At 56.6% G+C, this 25,393-nt stretch overlaps 2 protein-coding genes across 2 annotated transcripts in view; both read left to right on the top strand.

Moving 5' to 3' along the window:
• CAPN5 (calpain 5) overlaps positions 1-25,393 on the top strand; it is a 56,923-nt gene that overhangs the window by 17,646 nt on the left and 13,884 nt on the right. Inside the window, exons 2-3 of the mRNA XM_034933422.3 lie at positions 309-508; positions 9,142-9,273. Coding sequence (XP_034789313.1) covers positions 344-508; positions 9,142-9,273 — 297 coding nt within the window. The 5' untranslated portion in view covers positions 309-343. The remainder of the gene's footprint in view (positions 1-308; positions 509-9,141; positions 9,274-25,393) is intronic.
• On the top strand, positions 15,937-22,537 carry OMP (olfactory marker protein). The gene has a single exon (XM_055094710.2). The coding sequence runs from the start codon at positions 15,961-15,963 to the stop codon at positions 16,450-16,452; it is 492 nt and encodes a 163-aa protein (XP_054950685.1). The 5' UTR covers positions 15,937-15,960; the 3' UTR covers positions 16,453-22,537.

Here is a 25,393-nt window from a genome sequence, read left to right on the forward strand (position 1 = left end):
TGTAGGGAAGGCTGGTCAAACAAAGGAAGGCAGGGAGGTGGGTGCGGTGTGGGCCAGGCCTGAGCTCTGTGTGGCCTGTGGGCCTGGTATCACCTCTGAGCTTCAGAAACGAGAGAATCCAGTCTATGGAGTCAGGCCGGTCGGTGCCTGTCCCACTCTGCTGTATACCAGCTGTGTGACCTTGGGTAGGCTCCACGCCTCCCTGAGCCTTCCTTGCCTGTGCCATGGGGCTGATGATGTCCGCTTCACAGGGCGCATCAGGGACCCAGGGACTCTGTGAGTGACGGTCTTCTTGCCTTCCTGTCCAGGTGTTCCCCCTCCCCTCCCTGGGGCAGCAGCCACCATGTTCTCGTGTGTGAAGCCCTATGAGGACCAGAACTACTCGGCCCTGAGGCGGGACTGCCGGCGCAGGAAGGTGCTCTTCGAGGACCCCCTCTTCCCCGCCACTGACGACTCACTCTACTATAAGGGCACGCCGGGGCCCGCCGTCAGGTGGAAGCGACCCAAGGTCAGTGTCTGGTCCCAGCTGGAGCTGGGTGAGCAGGCCCAGGCCCACCCACAAGGCTGGGTCTGCAGGGACATCGGGGTGGTGGGAGGAGGCATCCCTGGCCCCAGGCTGCTGAGAAAGTGAGGGTGCTGAAACGGTGGGATTTGATCTGGATGGGGAGCTCGGAGAATGGGCTGTAATCCTGTGGCCACCACTGGATTGGTTGAGGCCCAGCCAGGCCTTCACCCCTCTCAGGGCCTCCACTTCCTCACAGGAAAAATGGGGCAGTAACCTCAACCCCGCTGAGGCTCATTTTTGGAATAAAAATGGGGTGATGTGGATATGACCATTTTTGATAAAATGTAGATTGACATCCAAATGTAAGGAATTTACTTTCCTGATTGTTATCATCATGATTTTGAAATAGTCATTTGTGGTAGAAATGAAAAGTATTTATTATGGTGATTAATCAATAATAATAATAATCGTAAAAAAATAGTAGTACCTACCTCATAGAGTGGTTGTGAGAATTAAAAGAGGTAAGGCATGCACTCATTCCACTCACAGCCTGGCAGCCAGTACGGGACCATGGATACTGATAATGATGAACAGGTGGCGTCTCTCCGACCACTCCTTTTGGTCCCTGAGGCTAGAGTGTGTTACACAGAAATGTTTGGCCTCCTGGTGTGATTTCATCCCCTTGAACCCCGATTCCTGGGTGTGAGGGTGGGCTGGGGAGGGGTTCGCTGCTTGTCTATGGGTCCTGCAGAATGGGGTCCCTGGTGGCCTGGGTGGAGGGGAGGCTGCAGGAGGTTACTCTCCCTGGCCTCCAGGGCTGTGCTAGTGACACTGAGGGTCGTCCCCTCACAATGCGGGAGACCATGCTGCTGTCTCAAGGATGCTCCAGGCTGGGAGGAGGCTGTGACTCCCGCAGCCCAGTAATCAGAGGAGGTGTCTTGGAGGTGAAGGGTGATGAGGTTTTTGCCCAAAGGGCCAGGTGGGAAAAGGCAGAGGGAATAGAAACTCACAGGTGGGAGCCCCTCAGGCTCATGTGGGCCTGTGGAGAGCCATGCCTGGGATGGCAGATCTGGGGCCAAGATGCTCGACCTTTCTCTGTGGGTAGTGAGGTCCTGCGAAGGCAAAGGCTTTCAGCAGCCTGTAACAGGGTCAGATTTGCATTTTCCAAAGTTCCTCCTGATCCCCTGGGCTTTTTGGGAAAATGAAATGTAGTTTTCTAGTTTCCCTCCCAGGCTATGATCTCGAGTCCCTTCTGACTGAAAATACCCTGTAGATGTCCTTGGACTGGGACTCTTGAGAGGCAGAGAAACTGAGGCCAAGAGAGGAAGGTGCGTGTCCTAGATCACCCATGAGCTGCTAGCAGGGGTAGTTGAAGAGTCCTGCCTCCCTGCACCCCACCTTCCTGGCACCAGATAAAGGGCCCCTGGTGCCCTTGACCTCAGTCCCAAGAGCTGTAACAGAATCTCTGGCCCTGTACTGACTCTCTGGAAGGCCCAGGAGCCTCCTGGCCTGGCCACAGAGTTTTGCCTCTCGGGCCCCCTCTCCCACGCCTTCCTATCTTCCTTTGTCAAGTAGGTGGGGAGGGAGGCCTTGGCCTCAAAGGGCCTTTGTGAGGCCTTGGCTGTGGGGAGGAGGGCTGGGCACTCGAGCTCTTCGCCCTCCTCCCACTCCATCCCCTGGCTACCCCCGTCCTGACTCCCTCCTGCCCTCTGGCCATTGCCCAGACATTTTAGGTCCGTGGCTCCGAAAAGAGGCTGGTGAGGCCTGGCGGGAGCAGGCTGGGCTTGCTGCGGTGAGAGGAGGAGACGCCAGGTTGGCCTGCTTGGTACTCTCGTGCTGCGTGACCCAGGGGAGTCAGCTGCCCTTTCTGAGCCCCCTTCCTTGTGGGTTCAGGAGCCATGCCACACCTCCTCCTCTCGTTGCCTTCCTCGCTGGCTCACTTGGTGCCCTGCCCTTTCTAGACACGCAGAGCTGCCCTGCCCTGGATGTGGGGGCAGGTGACAGACAGCGTATGGTGGCTGGTGTTCAGAGAGCTGTGTGAGTGGGGCCCAAGGGGCAGCAGCGATGGGGACTCAGACCAGGCTGGGGTGGATGGTCCACGGCACTGCCTGGATTTCCTAAACCATGTGTGTAGGCACTGCCTACTGGCTAGCCACAAGCCTGCAGGACAGGCAGCCCCTGCCCCACTAACGGGATGGGAGGTTTGTGGAGCAGGAAGTCAAGCAGGCTTGGCTCAGCTTGCTTGGCGGGCCCAGCCCAGTGGGTTATCATTAACTCCCAGCTGCTTGCCAGTGAGAGGGAACTTTGGCCTCAGGCAGCCTTGTTTCGATGGAGTCTTACCTGTGACCGCCTGTTTACAAATGAGAAGTTGTGCTGCATGCCCGTCCATCCCCTCCAGCTCCTTCTCTGAGTTGGTCCTTATAGTGGCTGCTCTGTTCTTAGAGGGTCTCCTCAGCCAGCCTCCCAGCCTCACTGCCTCTCAAATGGAATGCAGAGGCTAGTTTTTGAGCCACAGTGAACTTGGCTGCAGCCTTGGCCCTACCTTACTAGAAGTGTGACCTTGAACAAGTCACTCCTGCTTGGGCCTCAGTTTCCTCATCTGTAATTGGGGAAGGATAATTCTTGCTGGTCACAGTTTCTGGAAACCGAAATGACTTCAGGTATCTGTGGTGTCATACACATGGGAGGCAGGTGACAAACTGGTTCCCCTCTCTTGCTTGTCTTCTCCTTGGCAACTTTGTGTTGGGGACCTAGAGCCACCTTGGCTGGGACATCCCATCTCCTATTGACTCTGCAGGTGGGACCAGGCCTTGTCCTCTTGGGTGCCGACCTGGGCACCTGCCTTCAGCCCACACCCTTCACCCACAGGCTCGCTATGTTTTTGTTCTTTCCAGTACAGTGGCCATTCGCCGGCCCCTCACAGGCCTGGCTGGGGAGATGCATGGAGAATGGAGAATGTCCCCAGGCCTGGGAGCTCAGGGTGTCCATCCTCCTCGCTCAGGGCCCGGGCCCTGGTAGGCGGCCTCCTGTCACCCTGTGGGGGCAACATCCCCTCATCCAGCATGCTATCTCTCCCACATCTGGGTATGAGCCTGGAGGTCCTTTGGTGGAATGCAGAGGGGACAAGGTGGGGCGGGGGAGGGGGACTAATGAATAGACACTGGTTTTGGAACCTGCAGAATTCCCCTAGGGCAGTCTCGGGGGCCCCAGCCTCAGCCCAGTCCCGGGGACTCTTGCCCATCAAGCCATTTCCTGGAGATGGCCCTACTCGTTGGCTCCCTGAACATAAGGCCTTTTCATGCCACAGAACAGTCAGTTTGCAGCAAGGCCTGGCAGCGGGGGCACACCCAGCCGAACTGCCCAGGAATGACCCCCTTCTGGGCATGTGCTCAGAGATGGGGTTCAGTGGGGTCAGGGAGAGCTTTCAGAGGCCTTGAAGGGTGCGGACTGCCATGGAGGAGAAGGAGGTAGGGCTGGGGGAGGGCAAGTCTTCTGCAGAGGGGATGGGCTGTAGGCTACAACTCCCTTTCCAGTCCCAGATGGAAGTCCCGTGTCCTTCCCGGACCTGTTTCCCACTGTCTAGTTCATTCCTTCTGTGATCCTAGATTCCAGGAGGGTGGTGACTAGGGTGAAGCTGGATGGACAAAGAGTGGGGGAGGAGGATGGACGTGGAGGGAGCCTCTGCAGATATAGCCCAGGTGCCATGGATCCAGTCTGCTGCCTTGCCTTGCCTTGTACACCAGGAATAGAAACCTGAATTTCTTGTTGTGCCACGAAGGGAGAAGGGAGGTGGGCTGGGCTGTGGCCTGTCAGGTGGAGCTGGTCTAACAGGCTGGGAGGGGCTGAGCAGGGGAGCGGTGACTGCAGGTGCAGAATGCTGTCCTAGAGCTGTGTTGCCTGGAGAAATGGTCAACCCCCAGCCCTCAGGGGTAGCCCCTGTACAGCCCAATCCTGTGCACCACTTTGTCCCCCCTCCCTCCCAGGGACCTGTCTGTAGCCCCAGTGGAACCTGCCAAGCTTTGCTAAGCCTAGAAGTGGGCAAAGTCAGGCCTGGGCCCTGCTTAGGAGCTCACAGGCTGGTGGTGGGGACCCTAAGGAAACCTAGAGAGTGTGGACAGGGATGGAAGGGAGCACAGGTGGCTGGCACCAGATAAAGGGCCCCTGGCACCCGAGGACCATTTCGGAGGCAGTGTCTGCCTCAGGACACTTCGGGTCCCCATTTCCCTCCTGAACCTCCCTGCTTATCAGCACTCTCCATGCCTGCTCTGCCAGCATCACTGCCTCCAGGCAGCCTCCTCTGTTTTCTCTCTGGCTCCTGCTGTCACAGCTCTGCTCACATGGGGGGTCAGGGCCTGGCTCCTTCTCAAGATCCCTGCCTGTGGGCAGAGACCTTCCCTGACTCACTCTATGACCTATGTCCAGCCAGTGGCCCAGGAAAAGTGGAAGGACAAACACTAGGCTTGAGAAGCCTGGCCCCATGGTGGCAGAGGTGAGGGCCTGGGCTTCCCCAAACCCTTGGTCTCATTGCTATCTAGTGAGACACCCCCTAAGCTGGGTTAGGACAGGTGCAGGGAGACAGGTGAAGGAAGGATGGCTTTGTCACCCATAAAACCTAGCCCACCTGAGACCAGCCTGGCCAACATAGTGAAACCCTGTCTCTACTAAAAATAGAAAAATTAGCTGGGTGTTGGTGGCAGGTGCCTGTAGTCCCAGCTACTCTAGAGGCTAAGGCAGGAGAATCGTTTGAACCCAGGAGGCGAAGGTTGCAGTGAGCCAAGATCGCGCCATTGCATTCCAGCCTGGGCGACAGGGCAAGACTCCCATCTAAAAAAAACAAACAAAAACAAACAAACAAACAAAAAACCTAGTCTACCTGGAGACTGCAGCCAGACTGCCTGAATTTGAATCTCAGTTCACCTCTTCTTGTGTGGCCCTGGGCAAGTGACTTAACCTTTCTGTGCCTTGGTTTCCTCATCCGTAAAAAGGGGATGCCAACAGTGCCCATCTCACAGGGTTGTTTTGCACAGTGCCTGCCACATAGCAGGTGCCCAGTCATTGTGAGATATTTCTATTATTGTTCCTTTACAGGTGCCCCAAGGTGGCCCCTGGATTCCAGAGCAGACTCCAGGTGCCACCAACCTCAGGTGGTTTCTGTTGGTTAGAGCTGGTGACCCTGAGCCTCTCCTGGCAGTGGGAACATGCCTGGCTGCCTTCCGCTCTGTCTGCTCCTTCCCAGGCTGCACGATTGCCCCCAGGTTCCTGCTCTGCCACAGCAAGTCAGGGTGATGGAATCTGGGAATCGTGACTCCCAAGCTCAGTCTGTCTCTCAAGGACTGGAGAAGTGTCTGGGGCCAGAGCCCTGATCTGGGGCCCAGATCTGGTTGGATCTGCACCTCGGGTCTGCCCCAGCTGTGGTGCTTAGTGTTGGGAGACCCTGGTTGGGAGCCCAGCAGACCTAGGGCATCCCATCGGATCCGTCCACTTACTTGCCTTGTCACCTTGGACATCACTGCGCTGTCCTGGGCTCAGCCTCCTCCTCTCTGGGATGGGGCAGTCGTGTGTCTGTCTTAGGACACCGGCTGGGAGGATCTGAAGTGGAGGGACACCTGAGTCACTTCCTGCTGTAAACCCTGGTGATGCCAGGTGGTAGCTGTTTCTCTTTCCGTGGCATGATGTGGCTGGGGTCCTTCCTATATGGAAGCCCCTCTCCCTTCCCGGTCTTGCCTGCCCTCCTGGCCTCAGGGAACAGATGCTAAGTCATAGCTCCCTCTGGGTCAGAGGATGGGCTGGATGTGGGGTGTGGTCCAGGGCTGGGAGGGAAGACAGGAGGGCAGCGGGGAGGAGAGGGAAAGTCCCTTCTTCCTGCCTGTGCTTCCTGACGGGGTGCCGTTGGGGATGGATGAGACCAGGCGGCCTCACTGGGTTTCCTAGACCTGTGCTCTGCAGAAGCCGCCGTGCAGGTTGGCCGTGGTGCACCCTGTAGTGCCAACTGGAAGGAGGGGCCAGGTCTCAGGAGCTGCTCATGCCCTTGGGGGAATTCTAGCCCTTTCTCTGACCCTCTAAAACTCTGGTTCTTCCGGGCAGAGGGGACAGCAGGGTCCCCATCTTGGTGGGAACTAGGAGCCCTCTTCCCCATTCTCCCTTGCCACTGCTCTGCTCCACGATCTGTAGAGTCCCTACACAGCCCTGCTGGGATGACCATTTATCTCCTCTGCACAGGTGAGGCCCAAAGTTGCACAGCAGGGAGCAGACATTCAAATTCTGTCTTCCTGCCTCTTCCACCCTCTGCTGGCCGCCTGTGGTAGGACCGCAGAAGCTCTTGGAATGGAACTAGCTCAGGAGCGCCTGCTGGAGTGGAGGCAGGCAGAGGGCTGCTGCCATCTGCCCATGCTGTGTGGCGGGGACATGGTATTACACCTCCCTGGGCCTCAGTTTCCTTATCTGTAAAAGGGGATATTGCCCACCTCTCAGTGCCTTGGTGAGGATGGATTGTGGTGTCAGCAGGATGCCTGGTACATGAAAGGCATGTCTCAGTGTTTGCCTGTCCCCACCCTCCACCATACCCACAACCACTGGGGAGCAGTGGCTTCCTCAGCTCAGTGAGGCGATGGGAGAGGAAGAGGGGCCTGCTCTGTTCCCTGGGGCAGGGCTAGGGATCAGGCCAGGCCCCACCCCCAGCTCAGGCCTTGGGGAGGGATGATTACAGCTGAGGGAACACAGGGTAAGCTGACCCATCCTGGTTGCATCTCTTGGTGCTGGAGCCACCCATAGAGGTCTGGGCATAGCTTCCTAGCACCTGAAAATTGAAGGAGACTTTCATTCGCTTTGGGTCAGGCCCTGGGCTTGGTACTTTACATACACTGATTCCTCCTCGCAAAGTAGAAATTATTGGCCATGCACATTGGCTCAAGCCTGTCATCCCAGCACTTTGGGAGGCTGAGGCGGGAAGATTGCTTGAGCTCAGGAGTTTGAGACCAGCCTGGGCAACATAGTGAGACCTCATCTCTGCAAAAAATTTAAGAGTTCACTGAGTGTGGTGTGTGGGCCTACGGTCCCAGCTATTCGTGAGGCTTAGGCCAGAGGATTGCTTGAGCCTAGGAGGTTGAGGCTGCAGTGAGCTGTGATTGTGACTGCACTCCAGTTTGGGTGACAGACGAGACCATGTCTCAAAAAGACAAAAACAAAAACAAAAAACCCCAAAATCCAACAACATAAAGAAATTGTTGTTTCTATTGTATAAATCAGAAAGCCGAGGCTCAGAGAGCTCGCCAGATTGCCGATTGAGGAGCTGGAATTCAGTCTCCAGTCCGAAGCCAAAGCCCATGCTTTTCCCTTTCACAGCACTGCCTCAGGGAGCTTTTAAGGAAAATACCCCCACAGCAAGAAGAGGTGGAAAGCCCAGGCCAGAGCTCCTTGGGCAGGGTCAGGTGCAGAGGGCACCTGGTACTGGAGCCCCCCTGGGCTACCTCTCTCTTGGCAGGCAGAGCAAGGGGCTTCCAGAAATTAGGAAGGGCTGAGCCTGAGAGCAGCCAGTTGCTCATGGATCATTCCCGGGTCAGCGGCTGCCCTGGCCGGATTCCCTGGCTGCGTCTCATGGAGCAGCCTCTTGGGCCGTGCCCACCAGTCTCTGTAGAAAATAAAAATGGAGGCTGGGTGCAGTGGCTTATGCCTGTAATTCCAGCACTTTGGGAGGCCGAGGCCAGCAGATCAGGAGTTTGAGACCAGCCTGGCCAACATGGAGAAACCGTGTCTCTACTAAAAATATAAAAATTAGCTGGGCGTGGTGGTGGGTGCCTGTAATCCCAGCTACTCAGGAAGGTGAGGCAGGAGAATTGCTTGAACCCAGGAGCTGGAGGTTGCAGTGAGCTGAGATTGTGCTACTGCATTCCATGCACTCCAGCCTGGGCAAAAGAGCGAGACCGTCTCTAAAGAAAAAAAGAAAGAAAGAAAAGGAAAAAAAGGAGTTTTTGCTCCACTTGAGCATTTGCTTGCTGTGTGCCTTTGACAAGTCACAGTCCATCTCTGAACCTCCATTCCTCACCCATACAATGGAATGACAACTCCTCGCTCCTTGGGTGGCGTGAAGACCTGATGAGATTATGCGAGGCAAGTGCCATGCGGGGCCTGGCCCACCGCTCCCCACTGGCCCCTCGCTTTGTGCTCCCCACCTGGGATATGGGTGTTTGTCCCATGCCCGCACCCCCACCCCACTTGAACCTGCTGTACCCCTGTGGGCTGGCGGGGGTGGGCACTCAGGCTGCTGGTGCTAGAGAAGGAAGGGAATGGAGCTCTTGCTGGTTAGGGAGGGGCGCAGTGGGTAGGAGGAAGGCAGTGCCCCGGGTCCAGCGCTCTGACGTCTTCCCACAGGTTCTTCATCAGCAAACCTTTAGCGGAAGAGCACTCTCCGGCCAGGAAGGGGAGAGGGCATCCCAGGCAGGACCGCGTGGTGGGGGGCAAGCGGGGAGCAGACGGGCCCTATAGGGCCCCAAGTCTGTGGTGGGAGGCAGGTGAATCACCATGCTGATGATCACACAGCAAGTCTGTGTCTGTCACGTCTGTGTCTGTCATGTCTCCTGCCATGGGGGGCATCCGCATGCTCCTCAGCCCTTCACGCTCTCTCCTCGCCTTCTCCGCAGGACATCTGCGAGGACCCCCGCCTCTTTGTGGATGGCATCAGCTCCCACGACCTGCACCAGGGCCAGGTGGGCAACTGCTGGTTTGTGGCAGCCTGCTCGTCACTTGCCTCCCGGGAGTCGCTGTGGCAAAAGGTGAGGCCTCGGGCAGAGTGGGCAGGGTGCTGGGGAGTGTGAACGCAGCCTGTGGCCCTCACTGCCAGACAGGCGGAACCTGAATGTGGCAGATGAGACTTTCAAAAGCCTGTGCCAGGGATGGGGTGGGGGCCCCCAGTACTGGCCGAGCGTCGGAATTGCCATCCCTCACCCTTCAGCTGGGCACCCCCAGGGGCAGGTGCTGGGAATCCGTCAGCCTCCCAAGGTCATTCTGATGTGTCCCCCCCAACACTGTTGGGGACACTTGGCAGATTAATACACACCTGTGAAATGTGGAAGCTGTGTGCATCACATTTAGTGTGCAGACACCACTGATGGGGCTCAGGAGACCCCTGACAGACACAGACCTGCTGTGTGACTCAGCTGGTTGCTGTCCTCCTCTGGGCCTGACTTTTCCCAGTTGTTCAGCAAGGGTGGTTTGGTGATCCCCAGCTTCATGACTCCCAGTTCCAAGCTGCTGGTGTTCTGGACCAGGGCCAAAGGGTTTGGGTGGGAAAGAATGGGCTCTGGTCCCGCAACCCAACCTCCTATCCCAGCACAGTTCCAAGCTGCTGGTGTTCTGGACCAGGGCCAAAGGGTTTGGGTTGGAAAGAATAGGCTCTGGTCCTGCAACCCAACCTCCTATCCCAGCACTTGGCAGCAGGGCCTTAGATTCCGTGCACAGGAGGCAGGGAGGCTGGAGTGGAGGCAGACCCTGGCTCCCTGAAGAATTATTGGCAGGGACTGCAGGGGGACTCTGGTCATTGCCCCTTGCTCATCCCTGCCCTTCTGCCATCCCTTGGGAGGGGCTGGCAGTGGGGCTGAGGAGCACTGGACATCTGCATCTCCCAGGCTTGGCAGTGAGCCTCAGCACTTGGTAGCTTTGGAGCTGGCCTCAGGTTACTCATCAGCAAAATGAGGACAATCGGAGTAGCTGTCTCTCGAGGAGTGGTGAGGATAGGACCAGATGCTGCACTCAACATGCCTTGTGCAGCATCGTGCTTGGCCAAAGGTGGCTGTGCCTACCAGCATTATGATAATTAATATCATAGAACATACAGGTACTCCTGTGCAAGACAGAGTTTTTCCTCATCCTCTGAGGCCATCAGAGGGAGCAGTGCCCTTGGGCAAGGCTGAGACTCTGGTAGGTGTCTTGCTCTTGAGTCTGCAGAACGGGGGTGTGACCTCTCAAAGCCACGCCAGGGTGGGCATCCCTGGGGCCTAGCCCCAGTGGTCCTGCAGGGTAGGAGCAGCTGCCTGCTGTAGGGCCCCTGGGGCCTTGGCAGAGGCCATGGTTGCGGCGTGTGGATGTGGGTATTCGAGGGGCACCTGAGCCAGGAGGGCTTTCGAGAGCCACCCGTTGGCTCATTTCAGTTCTACGCCTCAAGGCCCAGAGAGGGCTGGGGCCTGGTTTGTGCTCTGGGTGTAGGGCCAGTCCTCACTCTCCAGCTTCCAGGCTCCCACCCCCTTCTCTGAGCTCAGAACAAGGTCCCCCTGCCTTAGAGCCCACCCCCCCACTAGATGAGGGCTCAGTCAGGGGCTGAAGGGGCACATGGGCATTCTGTAGGGCTGCCCCCCACCTCCCACCTTGCCCTGCAATTGCCTGTTTATCTTTCACCTCCCCCGTGAGGTGAGCTCCCCACAGGCAGAATTGGCCCAACGTATATGTCCCTGCTGAGCCCACTAGGGACCTGAAGTAGAGAAGGCTCAGGAGAGTTTTGGGAACAGAGCTCCTTTCCAAATTATTGGACTCAGCTACCACCCAGCAGCCCCACGGTTGGCCTTGCTGCCCCAGACCTCCCAGGGCCTTGTGGTGCTGGGCCTGACTCCGGTCTCCCCAGGAGAGGCCATCTGTCTGGCCGTTTGTAGGTGGGAGCCTATATGTCCTGCCCTGGGCTTGGGCCCAAGTGGTTCCTGGTGCAGCTCCACCTCTCACCAGTGAAGAACAGGCCCAGGACTGCAGGCAGGAGGCCTGTCATTGAGGCCTGTGTTTATCTGTGGGCCAAAGGTTCCTATTGCAGGGAGTTGGGGCACCTGGCCTGGCTGGTCTGGGAGGCTGCCAGGGCCAGGAGGCTGATCTCCTACAGCAGCTTGGGTCCCAGGGAGGCCAGGGCGGGTCTGGGCGCTCCTGGCTAATTGCACTTTGCCTCCTGTGCTGCTGTGGTACTATGGGTCCCGGAAGGAGGCTCGGGGCCCTGCGGAGCTCATTACTGCGCCTTCCGTCCCTCGTCCCTGTTGACTGGGCTCTGTTTGTTGTCACCCCTCACTTTCTGGGCCTGTTGCCCTGCAGGGCCTCCTTGTTTTCTCCATGGAAGGGCAGTGGGGGGGCTGCCGAGCCTGAGCTGCACCCTTGCCCTCCCCACCTCACACTTGGGGATTCTGAGCCTCAGACACACTGAGCATCACATCCTCGACACATACGCCCCCAACACACACGCCCCCACAGCAAGCCACCCTTACCCCTCACAGGATTCGAAGCCAGCCTGACCTGGATTTGATTCTGGCCGGGTCTCCTGCTAGCTGTTTTTGTCCTCAGTGTAAATTGACCTTTCCAGTGCCCAGGGTCGTGGAGGATTAAAGGGGCCGGAGGAAGGCAAACCCTTGCCTTTTGCACTCTCTGCACTTGTTACTTTCCCTCCCCAGCCCCCTCTTAGATGGCCCACCTGTTTCTCTGTTCTGTCAGACATCTCTTGGCCTCCTGCCCTGCTCCTATGGGATCCCTGATGGGGGCATTTTAGCTTCCCCGACTTGATGGTACATTCCCTGAGGGCAGGGCAGTGGACTTCAGGTGACCAGGTTTTAGGAACTTGAAATCAGGTTGCGACAGTTTGGCTGAACATTTGCCATTGGTTCTGGCCTGGCCTAAGCCAAGGTCTGCTGTGAGCTCACCTCTCTGGAGCCTGGAGCAGCCACAGGGGCAGACCTGATGCCTGCTCTGAGCCACAGAGCCGGGCCTGGGCCCAGGAGGAGTCAGGCAGCTCCTGGCCAAAAAAAAGCATGGAAGTGACCAGAGTCCCAGTCGAATGCCTGGGTGTCTCTAGGAAGGAGTGTTGGGGTGAGCAACCCTGGGTGGGGCCTGGGAGGGGCCAGTGGAGGCATTTAAAAATGCCTCCCACAGGCAGGCACGGTGGCTCACGCCTGTAATCCGAGCACTTTGGGAGGCTGAGGCGGGCGGATCATGAGGTCAGGAGATCAAGACCACCCTGGCTAACATGGTAAAACCCCATCTCTACTAAAAATACAAAAAATTAGCCAGGCGTGGTGGTGGGCGCCTGTAGTCCCAGCTACTTGGGAGGCTGAGGCAGGAGAATGGCATGAACCTGGGAGGTGGAGCTTGCAGTGAGCCAAGATCATGCCACTGCACTCCAGCCTGGGCTACAGAGCGAGACTCCATCTCAAAAAAAAAAAATTAAAAAGTGCCTCCCACTCTGTCCCTGACCCGGTTATATTAGCAGTTCCTGCTCTTTAGTTATCAAGCAGTTCCCTTAGTGCACATGGATGGAGCACCAGCTATGCCCTGAGAACCATAGTAGGTACTGGGGACGAAAGGCTTGAAAAAGTACAAGGATGTACAAAGTCACTTAAGGTTTTCATTCATCAGACACAATCAGTGTTAAGGGTTTCCTGTGTTTCCTTCTAGTTTTTTTTCCACTTGGTGTTAAAGAGGATTTTGCTTGTTTTGGTTTTTTTTTGAGTTGGAGTTTCGCTCTTGTCACCCAGGCTAGAGTGCAATGGTGCGATCACGGCTCACCGTAACCTCCACCTCCCGGGTTCAAGTGATTTTCCTGCCTCAGCCTCCTGAGTAGCTGGGATTACAGGCGCCCGTCACCATACCCGGCTAATTTTTGTATTTTTAGTAGAGATGGGGTTTCACCACATTGGCCAGGCTGGTCTCAAACTCTTGACCTCAGGGGATCCACCTGCCTCGGCCTCCCAAGGTGCTGGGATTACAGACGTGAGCCACTGTGCCCAGCTTTGTTTTGTTTTTTTATATGCATTTTTGCAATTACGTCTGCAAGTTTAGAGCTTGCTTTTCTCCTCTGTATTCATTGCTACATCCAGCCTTGGGTGGGTCCTCCCAAGGTGTCCGATGGCTGAGCAGAGGTCTGTGGACATCAGTGGGCCCAGTCCCCAGCTGCAGCCTCCTGCATCCTGCCTGCTCCCTTGCCCACAAGCCTCAGTCCACCCCCTCTGCCTCCTCCCCTCCCTCTTCCATTCCTTTTCCCCCCAGGCCTTCCCTTGGCTCCCACCACTCGTCCCTCCTGCCCAGTCTGTGAGACTCAAGCTCCCGTCACAACTGCCCCCCACCTTTGGCCTCCAGAAGGTCAGTGCCCCTCTGCTCAGACCCTCCCCAGGGGTCTTGTGCCCCTGAATCCCCATCAGTAGAAGCTGATCACGCCCCCCTCACCCCATCCCTCAGGATCCAGAAATAGGGGATCCTCCTTCCCCAGTGCTGCCCGGACCACAGCGTCCCCATACAAGCACTTGGCTCATTCACTGGACTCCCACCCTTAGCCCACTGTGTTGCTGTCTCCACCAGCCAGCTGCCCTGGCCAGTCACCTGGGCACAAAGGGCTTGGTTCCTGCCATTTCCCAGCCCATTCTACCCCAAGAACTGCTGTGTCCCAGGCTTTACTGTGTCCATGTGGCTAACGTCCTGCCCTCTCGCTTTGCCCTTTTACCCTTGTCTTAGTTCTCCATCTCCTTTCCATCAGCCTTCACCTTCAGCCGCCTCAGTCACCTGCTGCCATGCCACAGCCCGAGCCCGGAACTGCTCTCCCTGGAGGTCTTCAGCCAAAGGCCCAGTCTCTCTGACCTCACCTTCCAGCCATCTTGCTCACTTCATTTTGGCCCTGGCCAGTACCTGTGTACTGTCTCCCCACCTGCCCACCTTCCTCTTGGCCTTGGGCTTGTGCCCCGTGGTCCATCACATCACCTGTCCCTTGTCAGTGTCATTCACTCATTCATCCGTTCATTCATTCATTCATTCGATCATTCGTTCATTCATTCAACAAGCATTTCTGAGGCCTCTGTGTGGCAGGCCCCGTTCTGGTTGCTGGCCTAGAGTAATGACAAGACACACTTCCTACCCTCTCAGGACTGTGTGTCACAGGCAAAAACTGAGCAACTCAACAAATAAAAAGCAGAATGTGGTGCTGGGAAGGTTAGAAACAGCTCCCCCATGTGGAGGAAAGGGAAGCCTCCCATGGTAGTTCCTTAGCCAAGTTGTTCCCCTCTCCCCTGCCCCTCCAGCTACAAAGCAAAAGGTTCTGTGAGGATCAGGCAGTTTGACATCTAGCTGTATGGTTCTCTCAAATACCCTTGGGGGAATTTCTGCCAATGACCCCCAGAACTGACCCCAGGGCTTGCAGTGTGGTTTTAACAGGACCGGGTATTCTGTCTCCCTTGGTGCCCCTCTGCTGTTCAGGTAGCCCAGGATCCCACTGATTGATTAGCCACCATCTCACAATTGACCATGCTTGTGGTCCACTAGACCCTTCAGATTGTTTTCCGTTGTGACACCTTGGCCTTGATTCTGTCCTCTTTTCTGTGTGTGGCGTGTTGTGGCGACGGCCGCTCCCCAACTCCCATCCCCACTCTCTCCCCAACTCCGGCTCCACTCACACTCCAGTTCTTTCATTTCCCCAGTATAAAGGCTGAGCTTCTGGTTCCGCCCCGGGCCCTGGGGATATAAACATTTGCCAGATTCTTCCTCGGCCCCAAGTCTCCTGGGAGAAACTGAGGATTAATTCAGGTGGAGTAAGTGGTGGGATTTGGGTAGAAGTGAAGCCTCGTCCTGTTGTGGCCATGGTGCAGGGCTGTGGCACAGCCAGCCGTCAGTGTCATCCGGGTCAGTAATGCTCAAGGCGCAGTCCCTGGCCCAGCAGCATGTCGCCTGGGAGGTGGTTAGGAATGCAGATTCTCAGGCCCACAGAGCCCTGATAAACCAGGAGTTCTGGGAGGGGGTCCAGCAATCTGTGTGTTAAGTCCTGAGGGTGAGTCTGATGCTCACTCAAGTCTTGAGAACCACGGGTCTGGGTGAGAGATATGGTAGCTGGGCTGAGATCCTGTCAGTGGGACTGGAGGGGAAGGGTCCCGGGGTGTTTGGGAAGCAGAATCGACAGGCTTTGGTGATTGGGTGTGGAGGAGTGAGAGGGAGGCGGGCGTCAGGGGTAGCTCCAAGGTTTGGCTTAGGTGACTTCAGATCTCCAATCACCAAGCCCTCTCTGGTCCTGGCTTCTCCACCTGCTCCTGCGGGTCTTGCATCTTCTCCTGTGTACCTCCAGTGAGGAGTGGTCCCCACCACCCTCCCCATCAGTGCACTTACGAAGTGCTCTCATCTTCACAAACAAGCCAGCACCCAGCCCAGCCCTGGTAGTCAGGGCGGTTGCCACAGCAATTGACATCAGCGACCTGGTCCCCAAGGAGCCTGCCACCTTCCGCCTGCCTGCAGGGCCTGCATTATCGCTTCTGCGGGGACTGGAATGGAGGCAGATGGGGACTCCCACCCCTGACACACACCCCATTTTGAGAACTGGGTGGGGCTGGGAAGAGCCAGTGGCAAAGGGAGGGGAAGAGGGAAGGGCAGAAAGTAGGTGGGGCCCCCCTTTGGTGGCCTCTTCACTCCACGGCCCCAGGCTCCAGCCCACTTGGATCCTTGGCGTTGGTGGCAGCAGCACTTGGGCCATGGCGGAGGACAGGCCACAGCAGCCGCAGCTGGACATGCCGCTGGTCCTGGACCAGGGCCTGACCAGGCAGATGCGGCTACGCGTGGAGAGCCTGAAGCAGCGCGGGGAGAAGCACCAGGATGGGGAGAAGCTGCTGCAGCCAGCGGAGTCTGTGTACCGCCTCAACTTCACCCAGCAGCAGCAGCTGCAGTTCGAGCGCTGGAATGTCGTACTGGACAAGCCGGGCAAGGTCACCATCACAGGCACCTCGCAGAACTGGACGCCTGACCTCACCAACCTCATGACACGCCAGCTGCTGGACCCCACTGCCATCTTCTGGCGCAAGGAGGACTCGGATGCCATGGATTGGAATGAGGCCGACGCCCTGGAGTTTGGGGAGCGCCTGTCAGACCTGGCCAAGATCCGCAAGGTCATGTACTTCCTCATCACCTTTGGCGAGGGTGTGGAGCCCGCCAACCTCAAGGCCTCCGTGGTTTTTAACCAGCTCTGACAGCAGCTGCCAGCTGCTGCTCTCCTCTAGCCCACCTGTGCTCTCCCCTGCCCCTGCCACTTTCCCCCCTGTATTTTTGGGGCCATTATTCTCGCTGCTCAGCCTGTCCTCTGCTTGCCCAGAGGCCCCCTGAGTCCCACACCTTTCCTCCTCTGCTTCTCCCTGGGGCCAGCACTCCAGCTCACAGGAAGAAGATTCTGAGGCTCCATAGCCTAGAAGCTGGACTGGCTGCTGCATTGCTATAGACGATAGAGGCCTACTCGGGGCCAGTGTGCATGGACAGTGAGGCCAGGGCCATCTGCCTTCTCTCTGCTTCATTGTGGGAGAGAGAGACTGAGAAAGACCAAGAGAGACACAGAGACAGAGATTGAAAAACCCAGCATCCACTTCCTCCAGAGTCAGGGAGACAGAGATGATGGGGCGTCTCCACGGGGAGTCCAGCAAGCCGGCATTCACTGCTCCCTGGCCTTGGTGCCCTTTGCCGGAGCCTGTGTCTGGGCTGCTGGTCCCATAACGCGTTGACAACCCTCAGGATATGGGGCAGGGTTGCTGCAGGGGCGGATTTGGGCAGTGGAGAGTGGCTGGCACCCTGGAGGCTGTGTAGGCCCAGCTGTGGCTCTTCTGGGCCTGACTTCAGGGTGGAGAAGTGAAGGGGGAGGTTACACAGAGATCTGTCTCTACGCACACATATCCATGAGACAGTGTGTGCTGTATTCATATGGATGTATTCTAGAGGTCTATTCCTACCCTAGGAACAAGTGCAGTTTTAGATTATCTGTTGATCATTGCTGCTGGTTCAAGGATGGCTCTTAACAGGGGCCTGGTCCGGATGACCTTGGCCTGGGGGCTTCCTGAGGTAGGAGACTGCAGTTCAGATAGTGAAACAGGGAGTGGATTAGTAAAGGGGGTTCCCTTTGCCTTGAGGGAAGTTGGAGCTGGAGAGAGTGGATTCTCCAGGGCCTCAGGTATCCCCTGCTGGGGAGTCAGGCTCTTTTGAGCTTGCAGGTCAGGGAAGGCAAGTGCTTCGTCCTGACATGGCATCTGTTGGCATTTCTTGGGCTTCTTCAGTGCAGCTGAGGGGGGCAGGGCGAAGGCGTGGTGGGCAGTTACGACGGCTGATAGTCCCAAGTGGGCTGCAGGCGGCAGTGGTGTGACGGCAGAATGCTAACCTCTGGGGTCATTGGATGCAACTCACTCACCAAACAGATGGGGAAACTGAGGCACAATCTTCATCAGATTCAGTTCTGACTCTTAGTCTCATTCCCTTTCACATTGCGCAGTCCCAGAGAGCCCCCCCTTTTGGGGGAGTGCCTGACCTGCACCTAACATCAGCCAAGTACAGCTAAGCCACTGTCCCCAGCACCCTGACTTAAGGCCAGCCCTGTGTTTTGTCTTCAGCCAGTCAGGGATGTGTCCAAGACATTTCCCCTCATGAAGCAAAGCTGTCAAGGAACTTGCGGCTCTGGAACAGATGCACTGAGGGCCAGAGGGTCAGGGCCATCCCCTGTGGCTGGGGCTGCCGGGAGGGTGAGCCCCACCTCGGAGGTGTGCAGGCTGGAGCAGCATGCTGGAGCTGAGATTCTGTGGGTGAGAGAGTGGGAGAGTGGCTGTGGGCTGAGCACTGGTCCTTTCTGACTCATAGCTCTGGGACCCATTCGGGACAGGCTTGAAGAAGTCCCGGCCATTGCCTGCCCTGCTGAGCACGAGGGGAGGCCAGACCCGTGTGCAGTGGCCCTGCCCTTCTGCCTCTTTGCTTGAGCTCTCCCTGCAGCTCTGGGGACCCTCTTAGTCCCGACTGCCTGTCTCCCCAGCCCATCTGTCCCAGGGCCTGAGTCCCTCTGCTGTGCCTGCTGCAGGTCCCCAATAAAGCCTGTGCCCTGGCCTCGGTGGTGTGCAGTGTCTCGCCATCAGCCCCCATCCCTTTCACAATCCCTCATGGCCCCGAGCACTTGCTCCCTGGCCACTTCCCACACTCCCCCAGCCCTTGCCACCTTCCAAGGAGGAGGCCTGGAATAATCAGGGGCTTCACCGAATCTCCTGAGGCTGGCCAGGAGCCTCCGGCCCTGACTGTTTCTCTGGTAGCCCCAGAGCTGCCTCCGTGTTGGGTGTGCAGAGAGCTGTGCTGAGGGAGGTGCCATCTGGGCGCCACCGAGGGCTTGGGGTAGGAAGGCACCAAACCAGGTGCAATCTCGAGTCTCCCTGCCTTGCAGGGCCGCTGGGCAGGGGGTGGATGGAAGGGCAGAGTTTGAGGGGTGGGGTGAGGTCCGGCCTGTGCCCAGGTTTAGTCTGGCTTCTGTCACGGATGTGCTGTGTGTCCTCAGGCAGCTCCCAACCCCCTCCCAGCCTCAGGCCTTCCAGAGTGAACCGCTTGGTTCTGTGAAGGTCCTTCCAGCCCCACCCTCCGGGAATTGTCAAACCTGTGCTGGGCTAGACTGACATGGGCAAGATGTAGCCCCAAGGCCACGTGACTTCAGTGCCTCACTTGATCCTTCCTCACAGCTCTGTTCCCTCATCACCACTCTGAAGCGCACTCATTTTTGGACAGGGACAACTGAGGCCCAGAGGAGGCGGCCTCCTGCCCAGGTCACAGAGGGCGTGGAGGGGCTGGAAGCAGGTGTGGGTGGGCCAGGCTCTTGGCCTGTGGACCTTTGGTCCCATGACACTGGTCCCTGGGATGGACCGGGGAGATGGGCCCCACCCACCTGAGAACCCAGGCTCGGGTTGGGCTGGCTTCTTTCCTGGAGACCAAGTCAAGCCCTGCCTTGGGGGTCTCACCAGTGGTTTTGTTTTGGAATGGGCCCTGCTTCAAAATCCAACCCCACCACTCTCCTGGGTCACACAGCCCCTTTCATGCCCGCCTCAGAGTAGCTGCTGCCCCCTGGTTTCCCTTTCACACACCCCTCACAGCATGCGCAGAACCCTTCCCCAGCCCCACACCCAGCCCCCACCCCCGGTCTCTCAGGGGTCTCTGCCTCCCTGACACCCCCTCCCCAAGCTTGCCTTCCAGCCACTCCTGGAGTTGCCCGAGACAGAGGAATCCAGCCTCCCACCCCCAGGACAGCAGTAGAAGCCTGGCTCTATCCCCAGAGTGCAGGAATGGCAAATGACCCATTTTCCCTGGAAACCACAAGAAACCACAGGGAAAGAAACCTGCCTTTCCCTGAGCTCTGTGCCCAGAGAGGCAGCTAGTGTGGTGAGCGACCTAGCCAGCCCCGCCCTGCCAGCTGGATGGCCTTGGGCAGCCTCTGAGCTTGTTCCTCATCTGTGAGTTGGGGCCAGCAATGGCACCTCTCTCGAGGCTGTTGTGAGGGTGAAATGGGCGAGTGTCCACCAAGTGCTCGAGCTTCCCGGAGCCTGCACACAGTCACCCTCCCTCCCTGAGTTTGCCCATGGTTACTGCCCCATCACCATAGACACACGGTCTCCCCTCTCAGTTATCCCGGGGGTGGGGGTACAGGAGAACCTGTGGAGAGCTGAAGTGAGTTGCCTGAGGCATCCTAGGCCAGTGCCGATGGCAGCAGGCGCAGGGCGGAGGGGTGGGCAGGAACCCGGCCTGGCTCTGTGGTCCGAGAGAGTGGCCATGGGGGAGTGTGTCCTCCTCCGTCACCATCGCCACCTCAGAGCAGCCCAGCAGAGACCATTAGCCTTCACATGATTGCTGGGGAGCTGGAGGCCCGGGGGAAGGGGGACTCCCCCAAGGCTGGGGGTCCCTGCCCAGTCTCAGCCGCCCCATGAACAGGACCTGCCGTGGCCACTCTGTGGTGCGTCGACACCCTGGTCTCCGGTGGAGAGCAGCAGGGCTCTGCTCTCCCAAGAAGGCAGGGGGTGCCCACCACTTTCCTGGCCTCCAGCAGTCATGGCATCTGAAACGGGGAGTTTGAGAGTCTTGGAATCAGAAGCTGAGAGTTGAGGAATCTCAGATACTCAGGACCAGGGACCCACTAGTTTTGAGGACTCACAAAGGCCCGTGGCTTACCTTACCCAGCTTGGGTTATACAGGAAACCTCCCTGTAGCCCCCATTCCACAGCCCTGGCGGCGTGGCTCAGAAATGCTCCGCACTGGCCCTCTGGGGTCCCAGGCAGAAATGTGAAAAGCTCCCTGCCTGTGCCCCACATCTGCACACACCACCTCCACACACGCACACACTTGCAGGCAGATCCTGAGCAGCTTCCCTCCCTGGGCTGCCAACCCCCGCCTTCTCCACTCTGTCGCACAGCTGGGCAGAGAGTCCTGTCTGCCACTACACGGGGAAGACTTAAGAGCAGCCACTTGGGTCTAGGTGGGAGTCTCCAGGGACAATCCAGGAGCCAGGGATGCTGTGGTGCACCCATGGGTGGGACCCTGAGGTTTCTGGGCCCATTCTGCTGTGGGTGGCCGTTGGTGGATCACATCCCAGGGGGTTATGAGGGAGGCGGCAGATCCTGCCAGTCCTTGCCTTGCTGCCAGGTCAGCCCAAGTCAGTAAAGCCTCGTAAGCATGCAGTAGGTGATGGGGAGCTTCTCCTTTCTCTTCTTGGGAAGGAGGTTGACCAGGTCATCTCAGTTCCCTCCCAGCCCTGAGGTTTTCAGACTGTTGTGTGAAGGCACACATGTGTACACCAACACAGATGACCCCTCATGTGTGCACAGCTCTCTACAGTTTATGAAAGAGCTCCAAGGCTGTCTCCTTTAGTTCTCATAACAGCCCTGGAGGTAGTGTAGGTAGATGAGGAGACTGAGACTCAGAGGTGGCCCCGTTGAAAGTGAAGTCACTGCCATGCACCGCAGTGGGTAATGTGGTATTAAGTAGTGTGTACAGGTCACCAGCCGGTCAAGGCTGCCCTGTGACCAGTGTGGGGGATTTTCCTCCCAGGAAGACTCCAGCCAGCTTTGGAGCTGGGCCAGGCCCTGTGCTGGGTGCTGGAGATCTGAGAATGAGTCAGACTTGGCCCCTGTCCCCAAGGAGCTCCTCCCAGTGGGCAGGGAAAAGAGAGCCATGCTGGGGTGCCAGGAGAAGGGGCTGCCTGACTGTTGGGGGGGTGCTCAGCGGAAGGTGCTTCAAAGCTGCTGCTCAGCTGGCCCCTAAGAGACAAGGGAAGGAGGCAGAGGGAGCCGCATGTGCGTGGGGGAGGTGGCTTGAAGTGGCATGGGTGTTTGGTGGTTGTGGTAGACGGGACCCGAAGGAGGGAGTGTTTGAGGGATGAGGCTGAGAGCATGGACTACTGGGCCAGGTGGCTGGTGTCCGTGGTGATGGGGAATTTCTACTGTAGACAGCGAGAGGGTAGCGAGCACAGCCTGATGGACTCCTTGCACCCATCCCTTCACTTTGACACTTGCCAGCCTATGGCTAGTCTTATTTCCTCTACACACCCCTGCACTTTGCCCAGACAGCAGCTCATTTCATCTGTAAATATTTCCAGATGCATCTCTGAAAGATAAGGACTCAAAAAAAAAAAAAAAACCATAATACCAACTTATAAAATAATCCCTTAATATCATCAAATATCCAGTAATTGTTCTAATTTCTAATTTGTGCTATAAATATGCATAGGTTTTATGGTTTGTTTGAATGAGATCCAAACAGAAGTCCATAATTGCAATTGGTTGATTGCTCTTTCATCTTTTATTTTTTCCTAGTAAATTATCTATCAAAGAAATGGGGCCATTTGTCCTGTGGGGTTTCCCATGGTGTGGGTTTTGTTGACTGTGTCTTTTTGGTGGTGTTTGACATGTTCTCTGTCCCCTGCGTTTCTGTAACCTGGGACTTAGCTCTAGAAGCTCATACGGTTTAGGAACAATTTTTTTCTTTCTTTGTCACAGCTGCATCATGGAAGATGTTGTGTACTTCATTCGGGGGCACATCATGGCTAGTTATCTTTCTTTTTTGTGATGTTAGAAACCATCAGTGACCACTGCCTAAATTCATTCATTCTTCAGTGATTGTAAAATGCTGGTGGTCTAATATCATCAGTCCTTTCTCATTTATGAGCAGGAAGTCTCTTCCAGTTCAAGACTTCCCTCCATCTACTATTTGGTTACCATCTGGTACAGTTTGTCTACAGAGACAGGATAAATTTCCTGTAATTTTCCAGTTTCAAAAAAAAAATGAGTTGATTCCCTACCCACCTCCGATAGTGACTAATTGTTTTTGTAAGTATCATTCTGATCTCATGAATTGGAACATATTTGATGTGTTTTAATCCATTGCTGTTTTTGCCCTTATTGATGCTCAAATTAGCCCATCTTTGGCCATCAGGAACCTCTTCAGGTTGGTTCCTGAATCCTTTGACATGGCCCCGGGAGTCTGTGCTGGCTTCCCTGGTTTCCGGCGTGGCGTGGGAGGGTTTTTGGTGTGTGAGTGCATCTATTTAGACAGTCTCCCTCCTGCTCAGCATCCTGGCTGACAGCAGAGCAGCTGAGGGGTGAGACGGCTGGCTTGGGGCCCACCCCGTGCCAGGTGCAGGGGCGGTGAAGCAGGAGGGGAAGTGGAGGCCCTTGGGGATCCCAGACTCTGGGTCTCCAGGCCCTGGAGCCTCATTAGCAGCTTCTTGAGCCACAGAGGGCTCAGAGCCAAGCCTCGAGTTTGACTAATGATCCTCCCGAGGTCCTAGCAGCCTGCGAGGGCTGCCCTTCCTCCCAGCCATGGAGTCCAGAGCATTCAGAACAGGGCAGGAGCAGAAGGAGGGGGTGAAGGTGATGGGCCAGGCCTGTGTTCTCAGCTTAGGACTCCCTGTCACTCTGTGCGCTTGGGCAGATCTTGTTTCTTTCTGGACCTCAGTCTTCCCATTTGTGCAGTGGGAATGGTAACCCTCACCTTGTATGGAACCGCTCTTTTTTTTTTTTTGAGACAGAGTCTTGCTCTGTTGCCCAGCTCACTGCAACCTCCGCCTCCCGGGTTCAAGCGATTCTCATGAGTCAGCCTCCTGAATGGCTAGGATTACAGGCACGCACCACCACGCCCAGCTAATTTTTGCATTCTTTTTTAGTAGAGACAGAGTTTTACCATGTTGGCCAGGCTGGTATCGAACTGGCCTCAAGTGATCCACCTGCCTTGGCCTCCCATGAGACGTGTTTTTGATACAGCTGTCTGTCCTGAAAGCAAAGCGGGGAGAGAGTGCCAGGAATCAGGGCATTTTTACTTAGAAAGGGCACAGAGTTGACAGAAAAGTGGGGGTGAGGAGGTGGGGGAAAGGAACAGCCAGTGTTGAGCCCTTGCTGGGTTCCAGACAGTGGCCAGGTTGGGAAGTCCTGGGTTTGAACCCTGCCTCCCTCACTTGAGCCTGTGGGCAGCCTTCTGCCAGCACCTTCCGGTAGTATCGCCTCAAAAGCCTGTCCTGAGGCTCAGGGGTGCTAGTGTGAGCAGCCTGGCCCTGTGCCTGGCACCCAGCAGGGCTCCATTAGGGCAGTAGTACCTCTCGCTGCAGTTAGCATTTTCATTTTCTTGGTCTCACATGTCCCATTAGGGAGCATTTCCCTTTGCCAACATCCCTTTTGATGGTAAGAGTTTTGTTTGTTGATGCAAACAAAAGTGTCCTTAATGAGCATGCAGTGGGGAGCAGCTTTTGGCTGAAGTCTGTACACTCAGGTGAGTGCCGGCCTCCTGGTATGCCTCTGGTTCCTCCACCTGGGTGCCCCCCATACCTGGAGTGGTTTTCTTCTAGAAAGAGCTGCTTATGGTCCTAATGGGGCTCAGCTCCACTTGGTCCCGTGCCCAGCAGGGCCAGGGGTCATTCACCCTGACTTGACAGGGTGAGGGGTTTTCCCTTCTCTGCCCAGATTGTGGCTATTGTCCTCATCTGCTTGGGGGACGCCTGTAGCAGCATGCGGATGCTGCTGAGTAGGGTCTGGCACTCCCTTCTGGTATAGCCCCGCCTGCACCCTGTGTAGCCTCAGCACTTTGCCTGGGTGCCTCCTTCTCTCCCCAGACTGGGAGCCTTTTGAGGGAAGGGACCATGTGATTCACCTGGTTGTCAGTGTCCAGCTTGGGACTGGTTGCAGAGTGGTCCACAGTGCCAAGGAGCTCATTTTTCAGAGGCAGACAGATCTGGGTTTGAATCCTGGCTTCAAACCAAAGTTGGTCTGCCTCCAAAGCATGTGTGTATTTTCTAGCTGGGTGACCCTGGACGAGTTACGTGCCCTCTCTGGGCCACAGTATTGTCATCTGTGAAGTAGGGCTGGATAATAGTCATCTACTCAGAGATTATTGTGATAATTAAATGGAGATAAGTCATGGTAGTCACAGGCATTTCCCAGATGCGTCATAAGTAATAAAATCAATGTCTCAGTGTCCCCAGTCAATGTCTCTGAATTCATTCATTCAGTCAATGCATGTTTACTAAACATACTCTCTGGGTCAGGCCCTGGGCTAGGTGCTGGGTGCATAGCAGTGACCGAGACCTATATGGCCCCGCCGCCCCCAGAGAACTGACATTCCAGTGTAACATCAGAGCTCAAAGTCACAGAGTTACTTAATTATAACTTGGTAAAGGTAAGTATCTCAGATGAGAGCTGCCAAGGGCCATGAGACTGAGATAGGGGTCCTGGCCTAATCTGAATAGTCAGGGAGGCTTCCTGGAGAAAGAGGATGGACACTAAAGGACAAATGGAAGTCTACTGAGTAATGAGGAGAAGGAAGAACCTGGAGCAGGGAGCAGGGGTGGGGGCTGCTGTGGGGGAGGCAGAGAAATGAGGCTGGGGGAGTGCATTGAGAGTTTGGGTCTTATTTTCTAGGGAAGTGACAGGACTGGGTTGGTCTATGTGGGGCGAGAGTAGATGTAGCTGCAGACACTGCTACAGTTGTCCCTGGGCGAGGAGATGGGGGATTGGGCCAGGGTGGTGCCAGTAGGATGGAGAGGAGGAGATGGATTTCAGGAGAATGGAGGCGCTCAGATTGGGCTGACTGGATGGAGGGAGGGAAAGCGAAGCAGCCAGTGGGGCTGCCAGCCTTGGGGTGGGCTGGATG

Source organism: Pan paniscus, chromosome 9, assembly GCF_029289425.2.
Source record: "Pan paniscus chromosome 9, NHGRI_mPanPan1-v2.0_pri, whole genome shotgun sequence".
In the NCBI taxonomy this organism is placed as follows: Eukaryota; Metazoa; Chordata; class Mammalia; order Primates; family Hominidae; genus Pan; species Pan paniscus.

Excerpts from the sequence above, each read along its gene's own strand:
- OMP (XM_055094710.2), top strand. The coding sequence starts at position 15,961 with ATGGCGGAGGACAGGCCACAGCAGCCGCAGCTGGACATGCCGCTGGTC.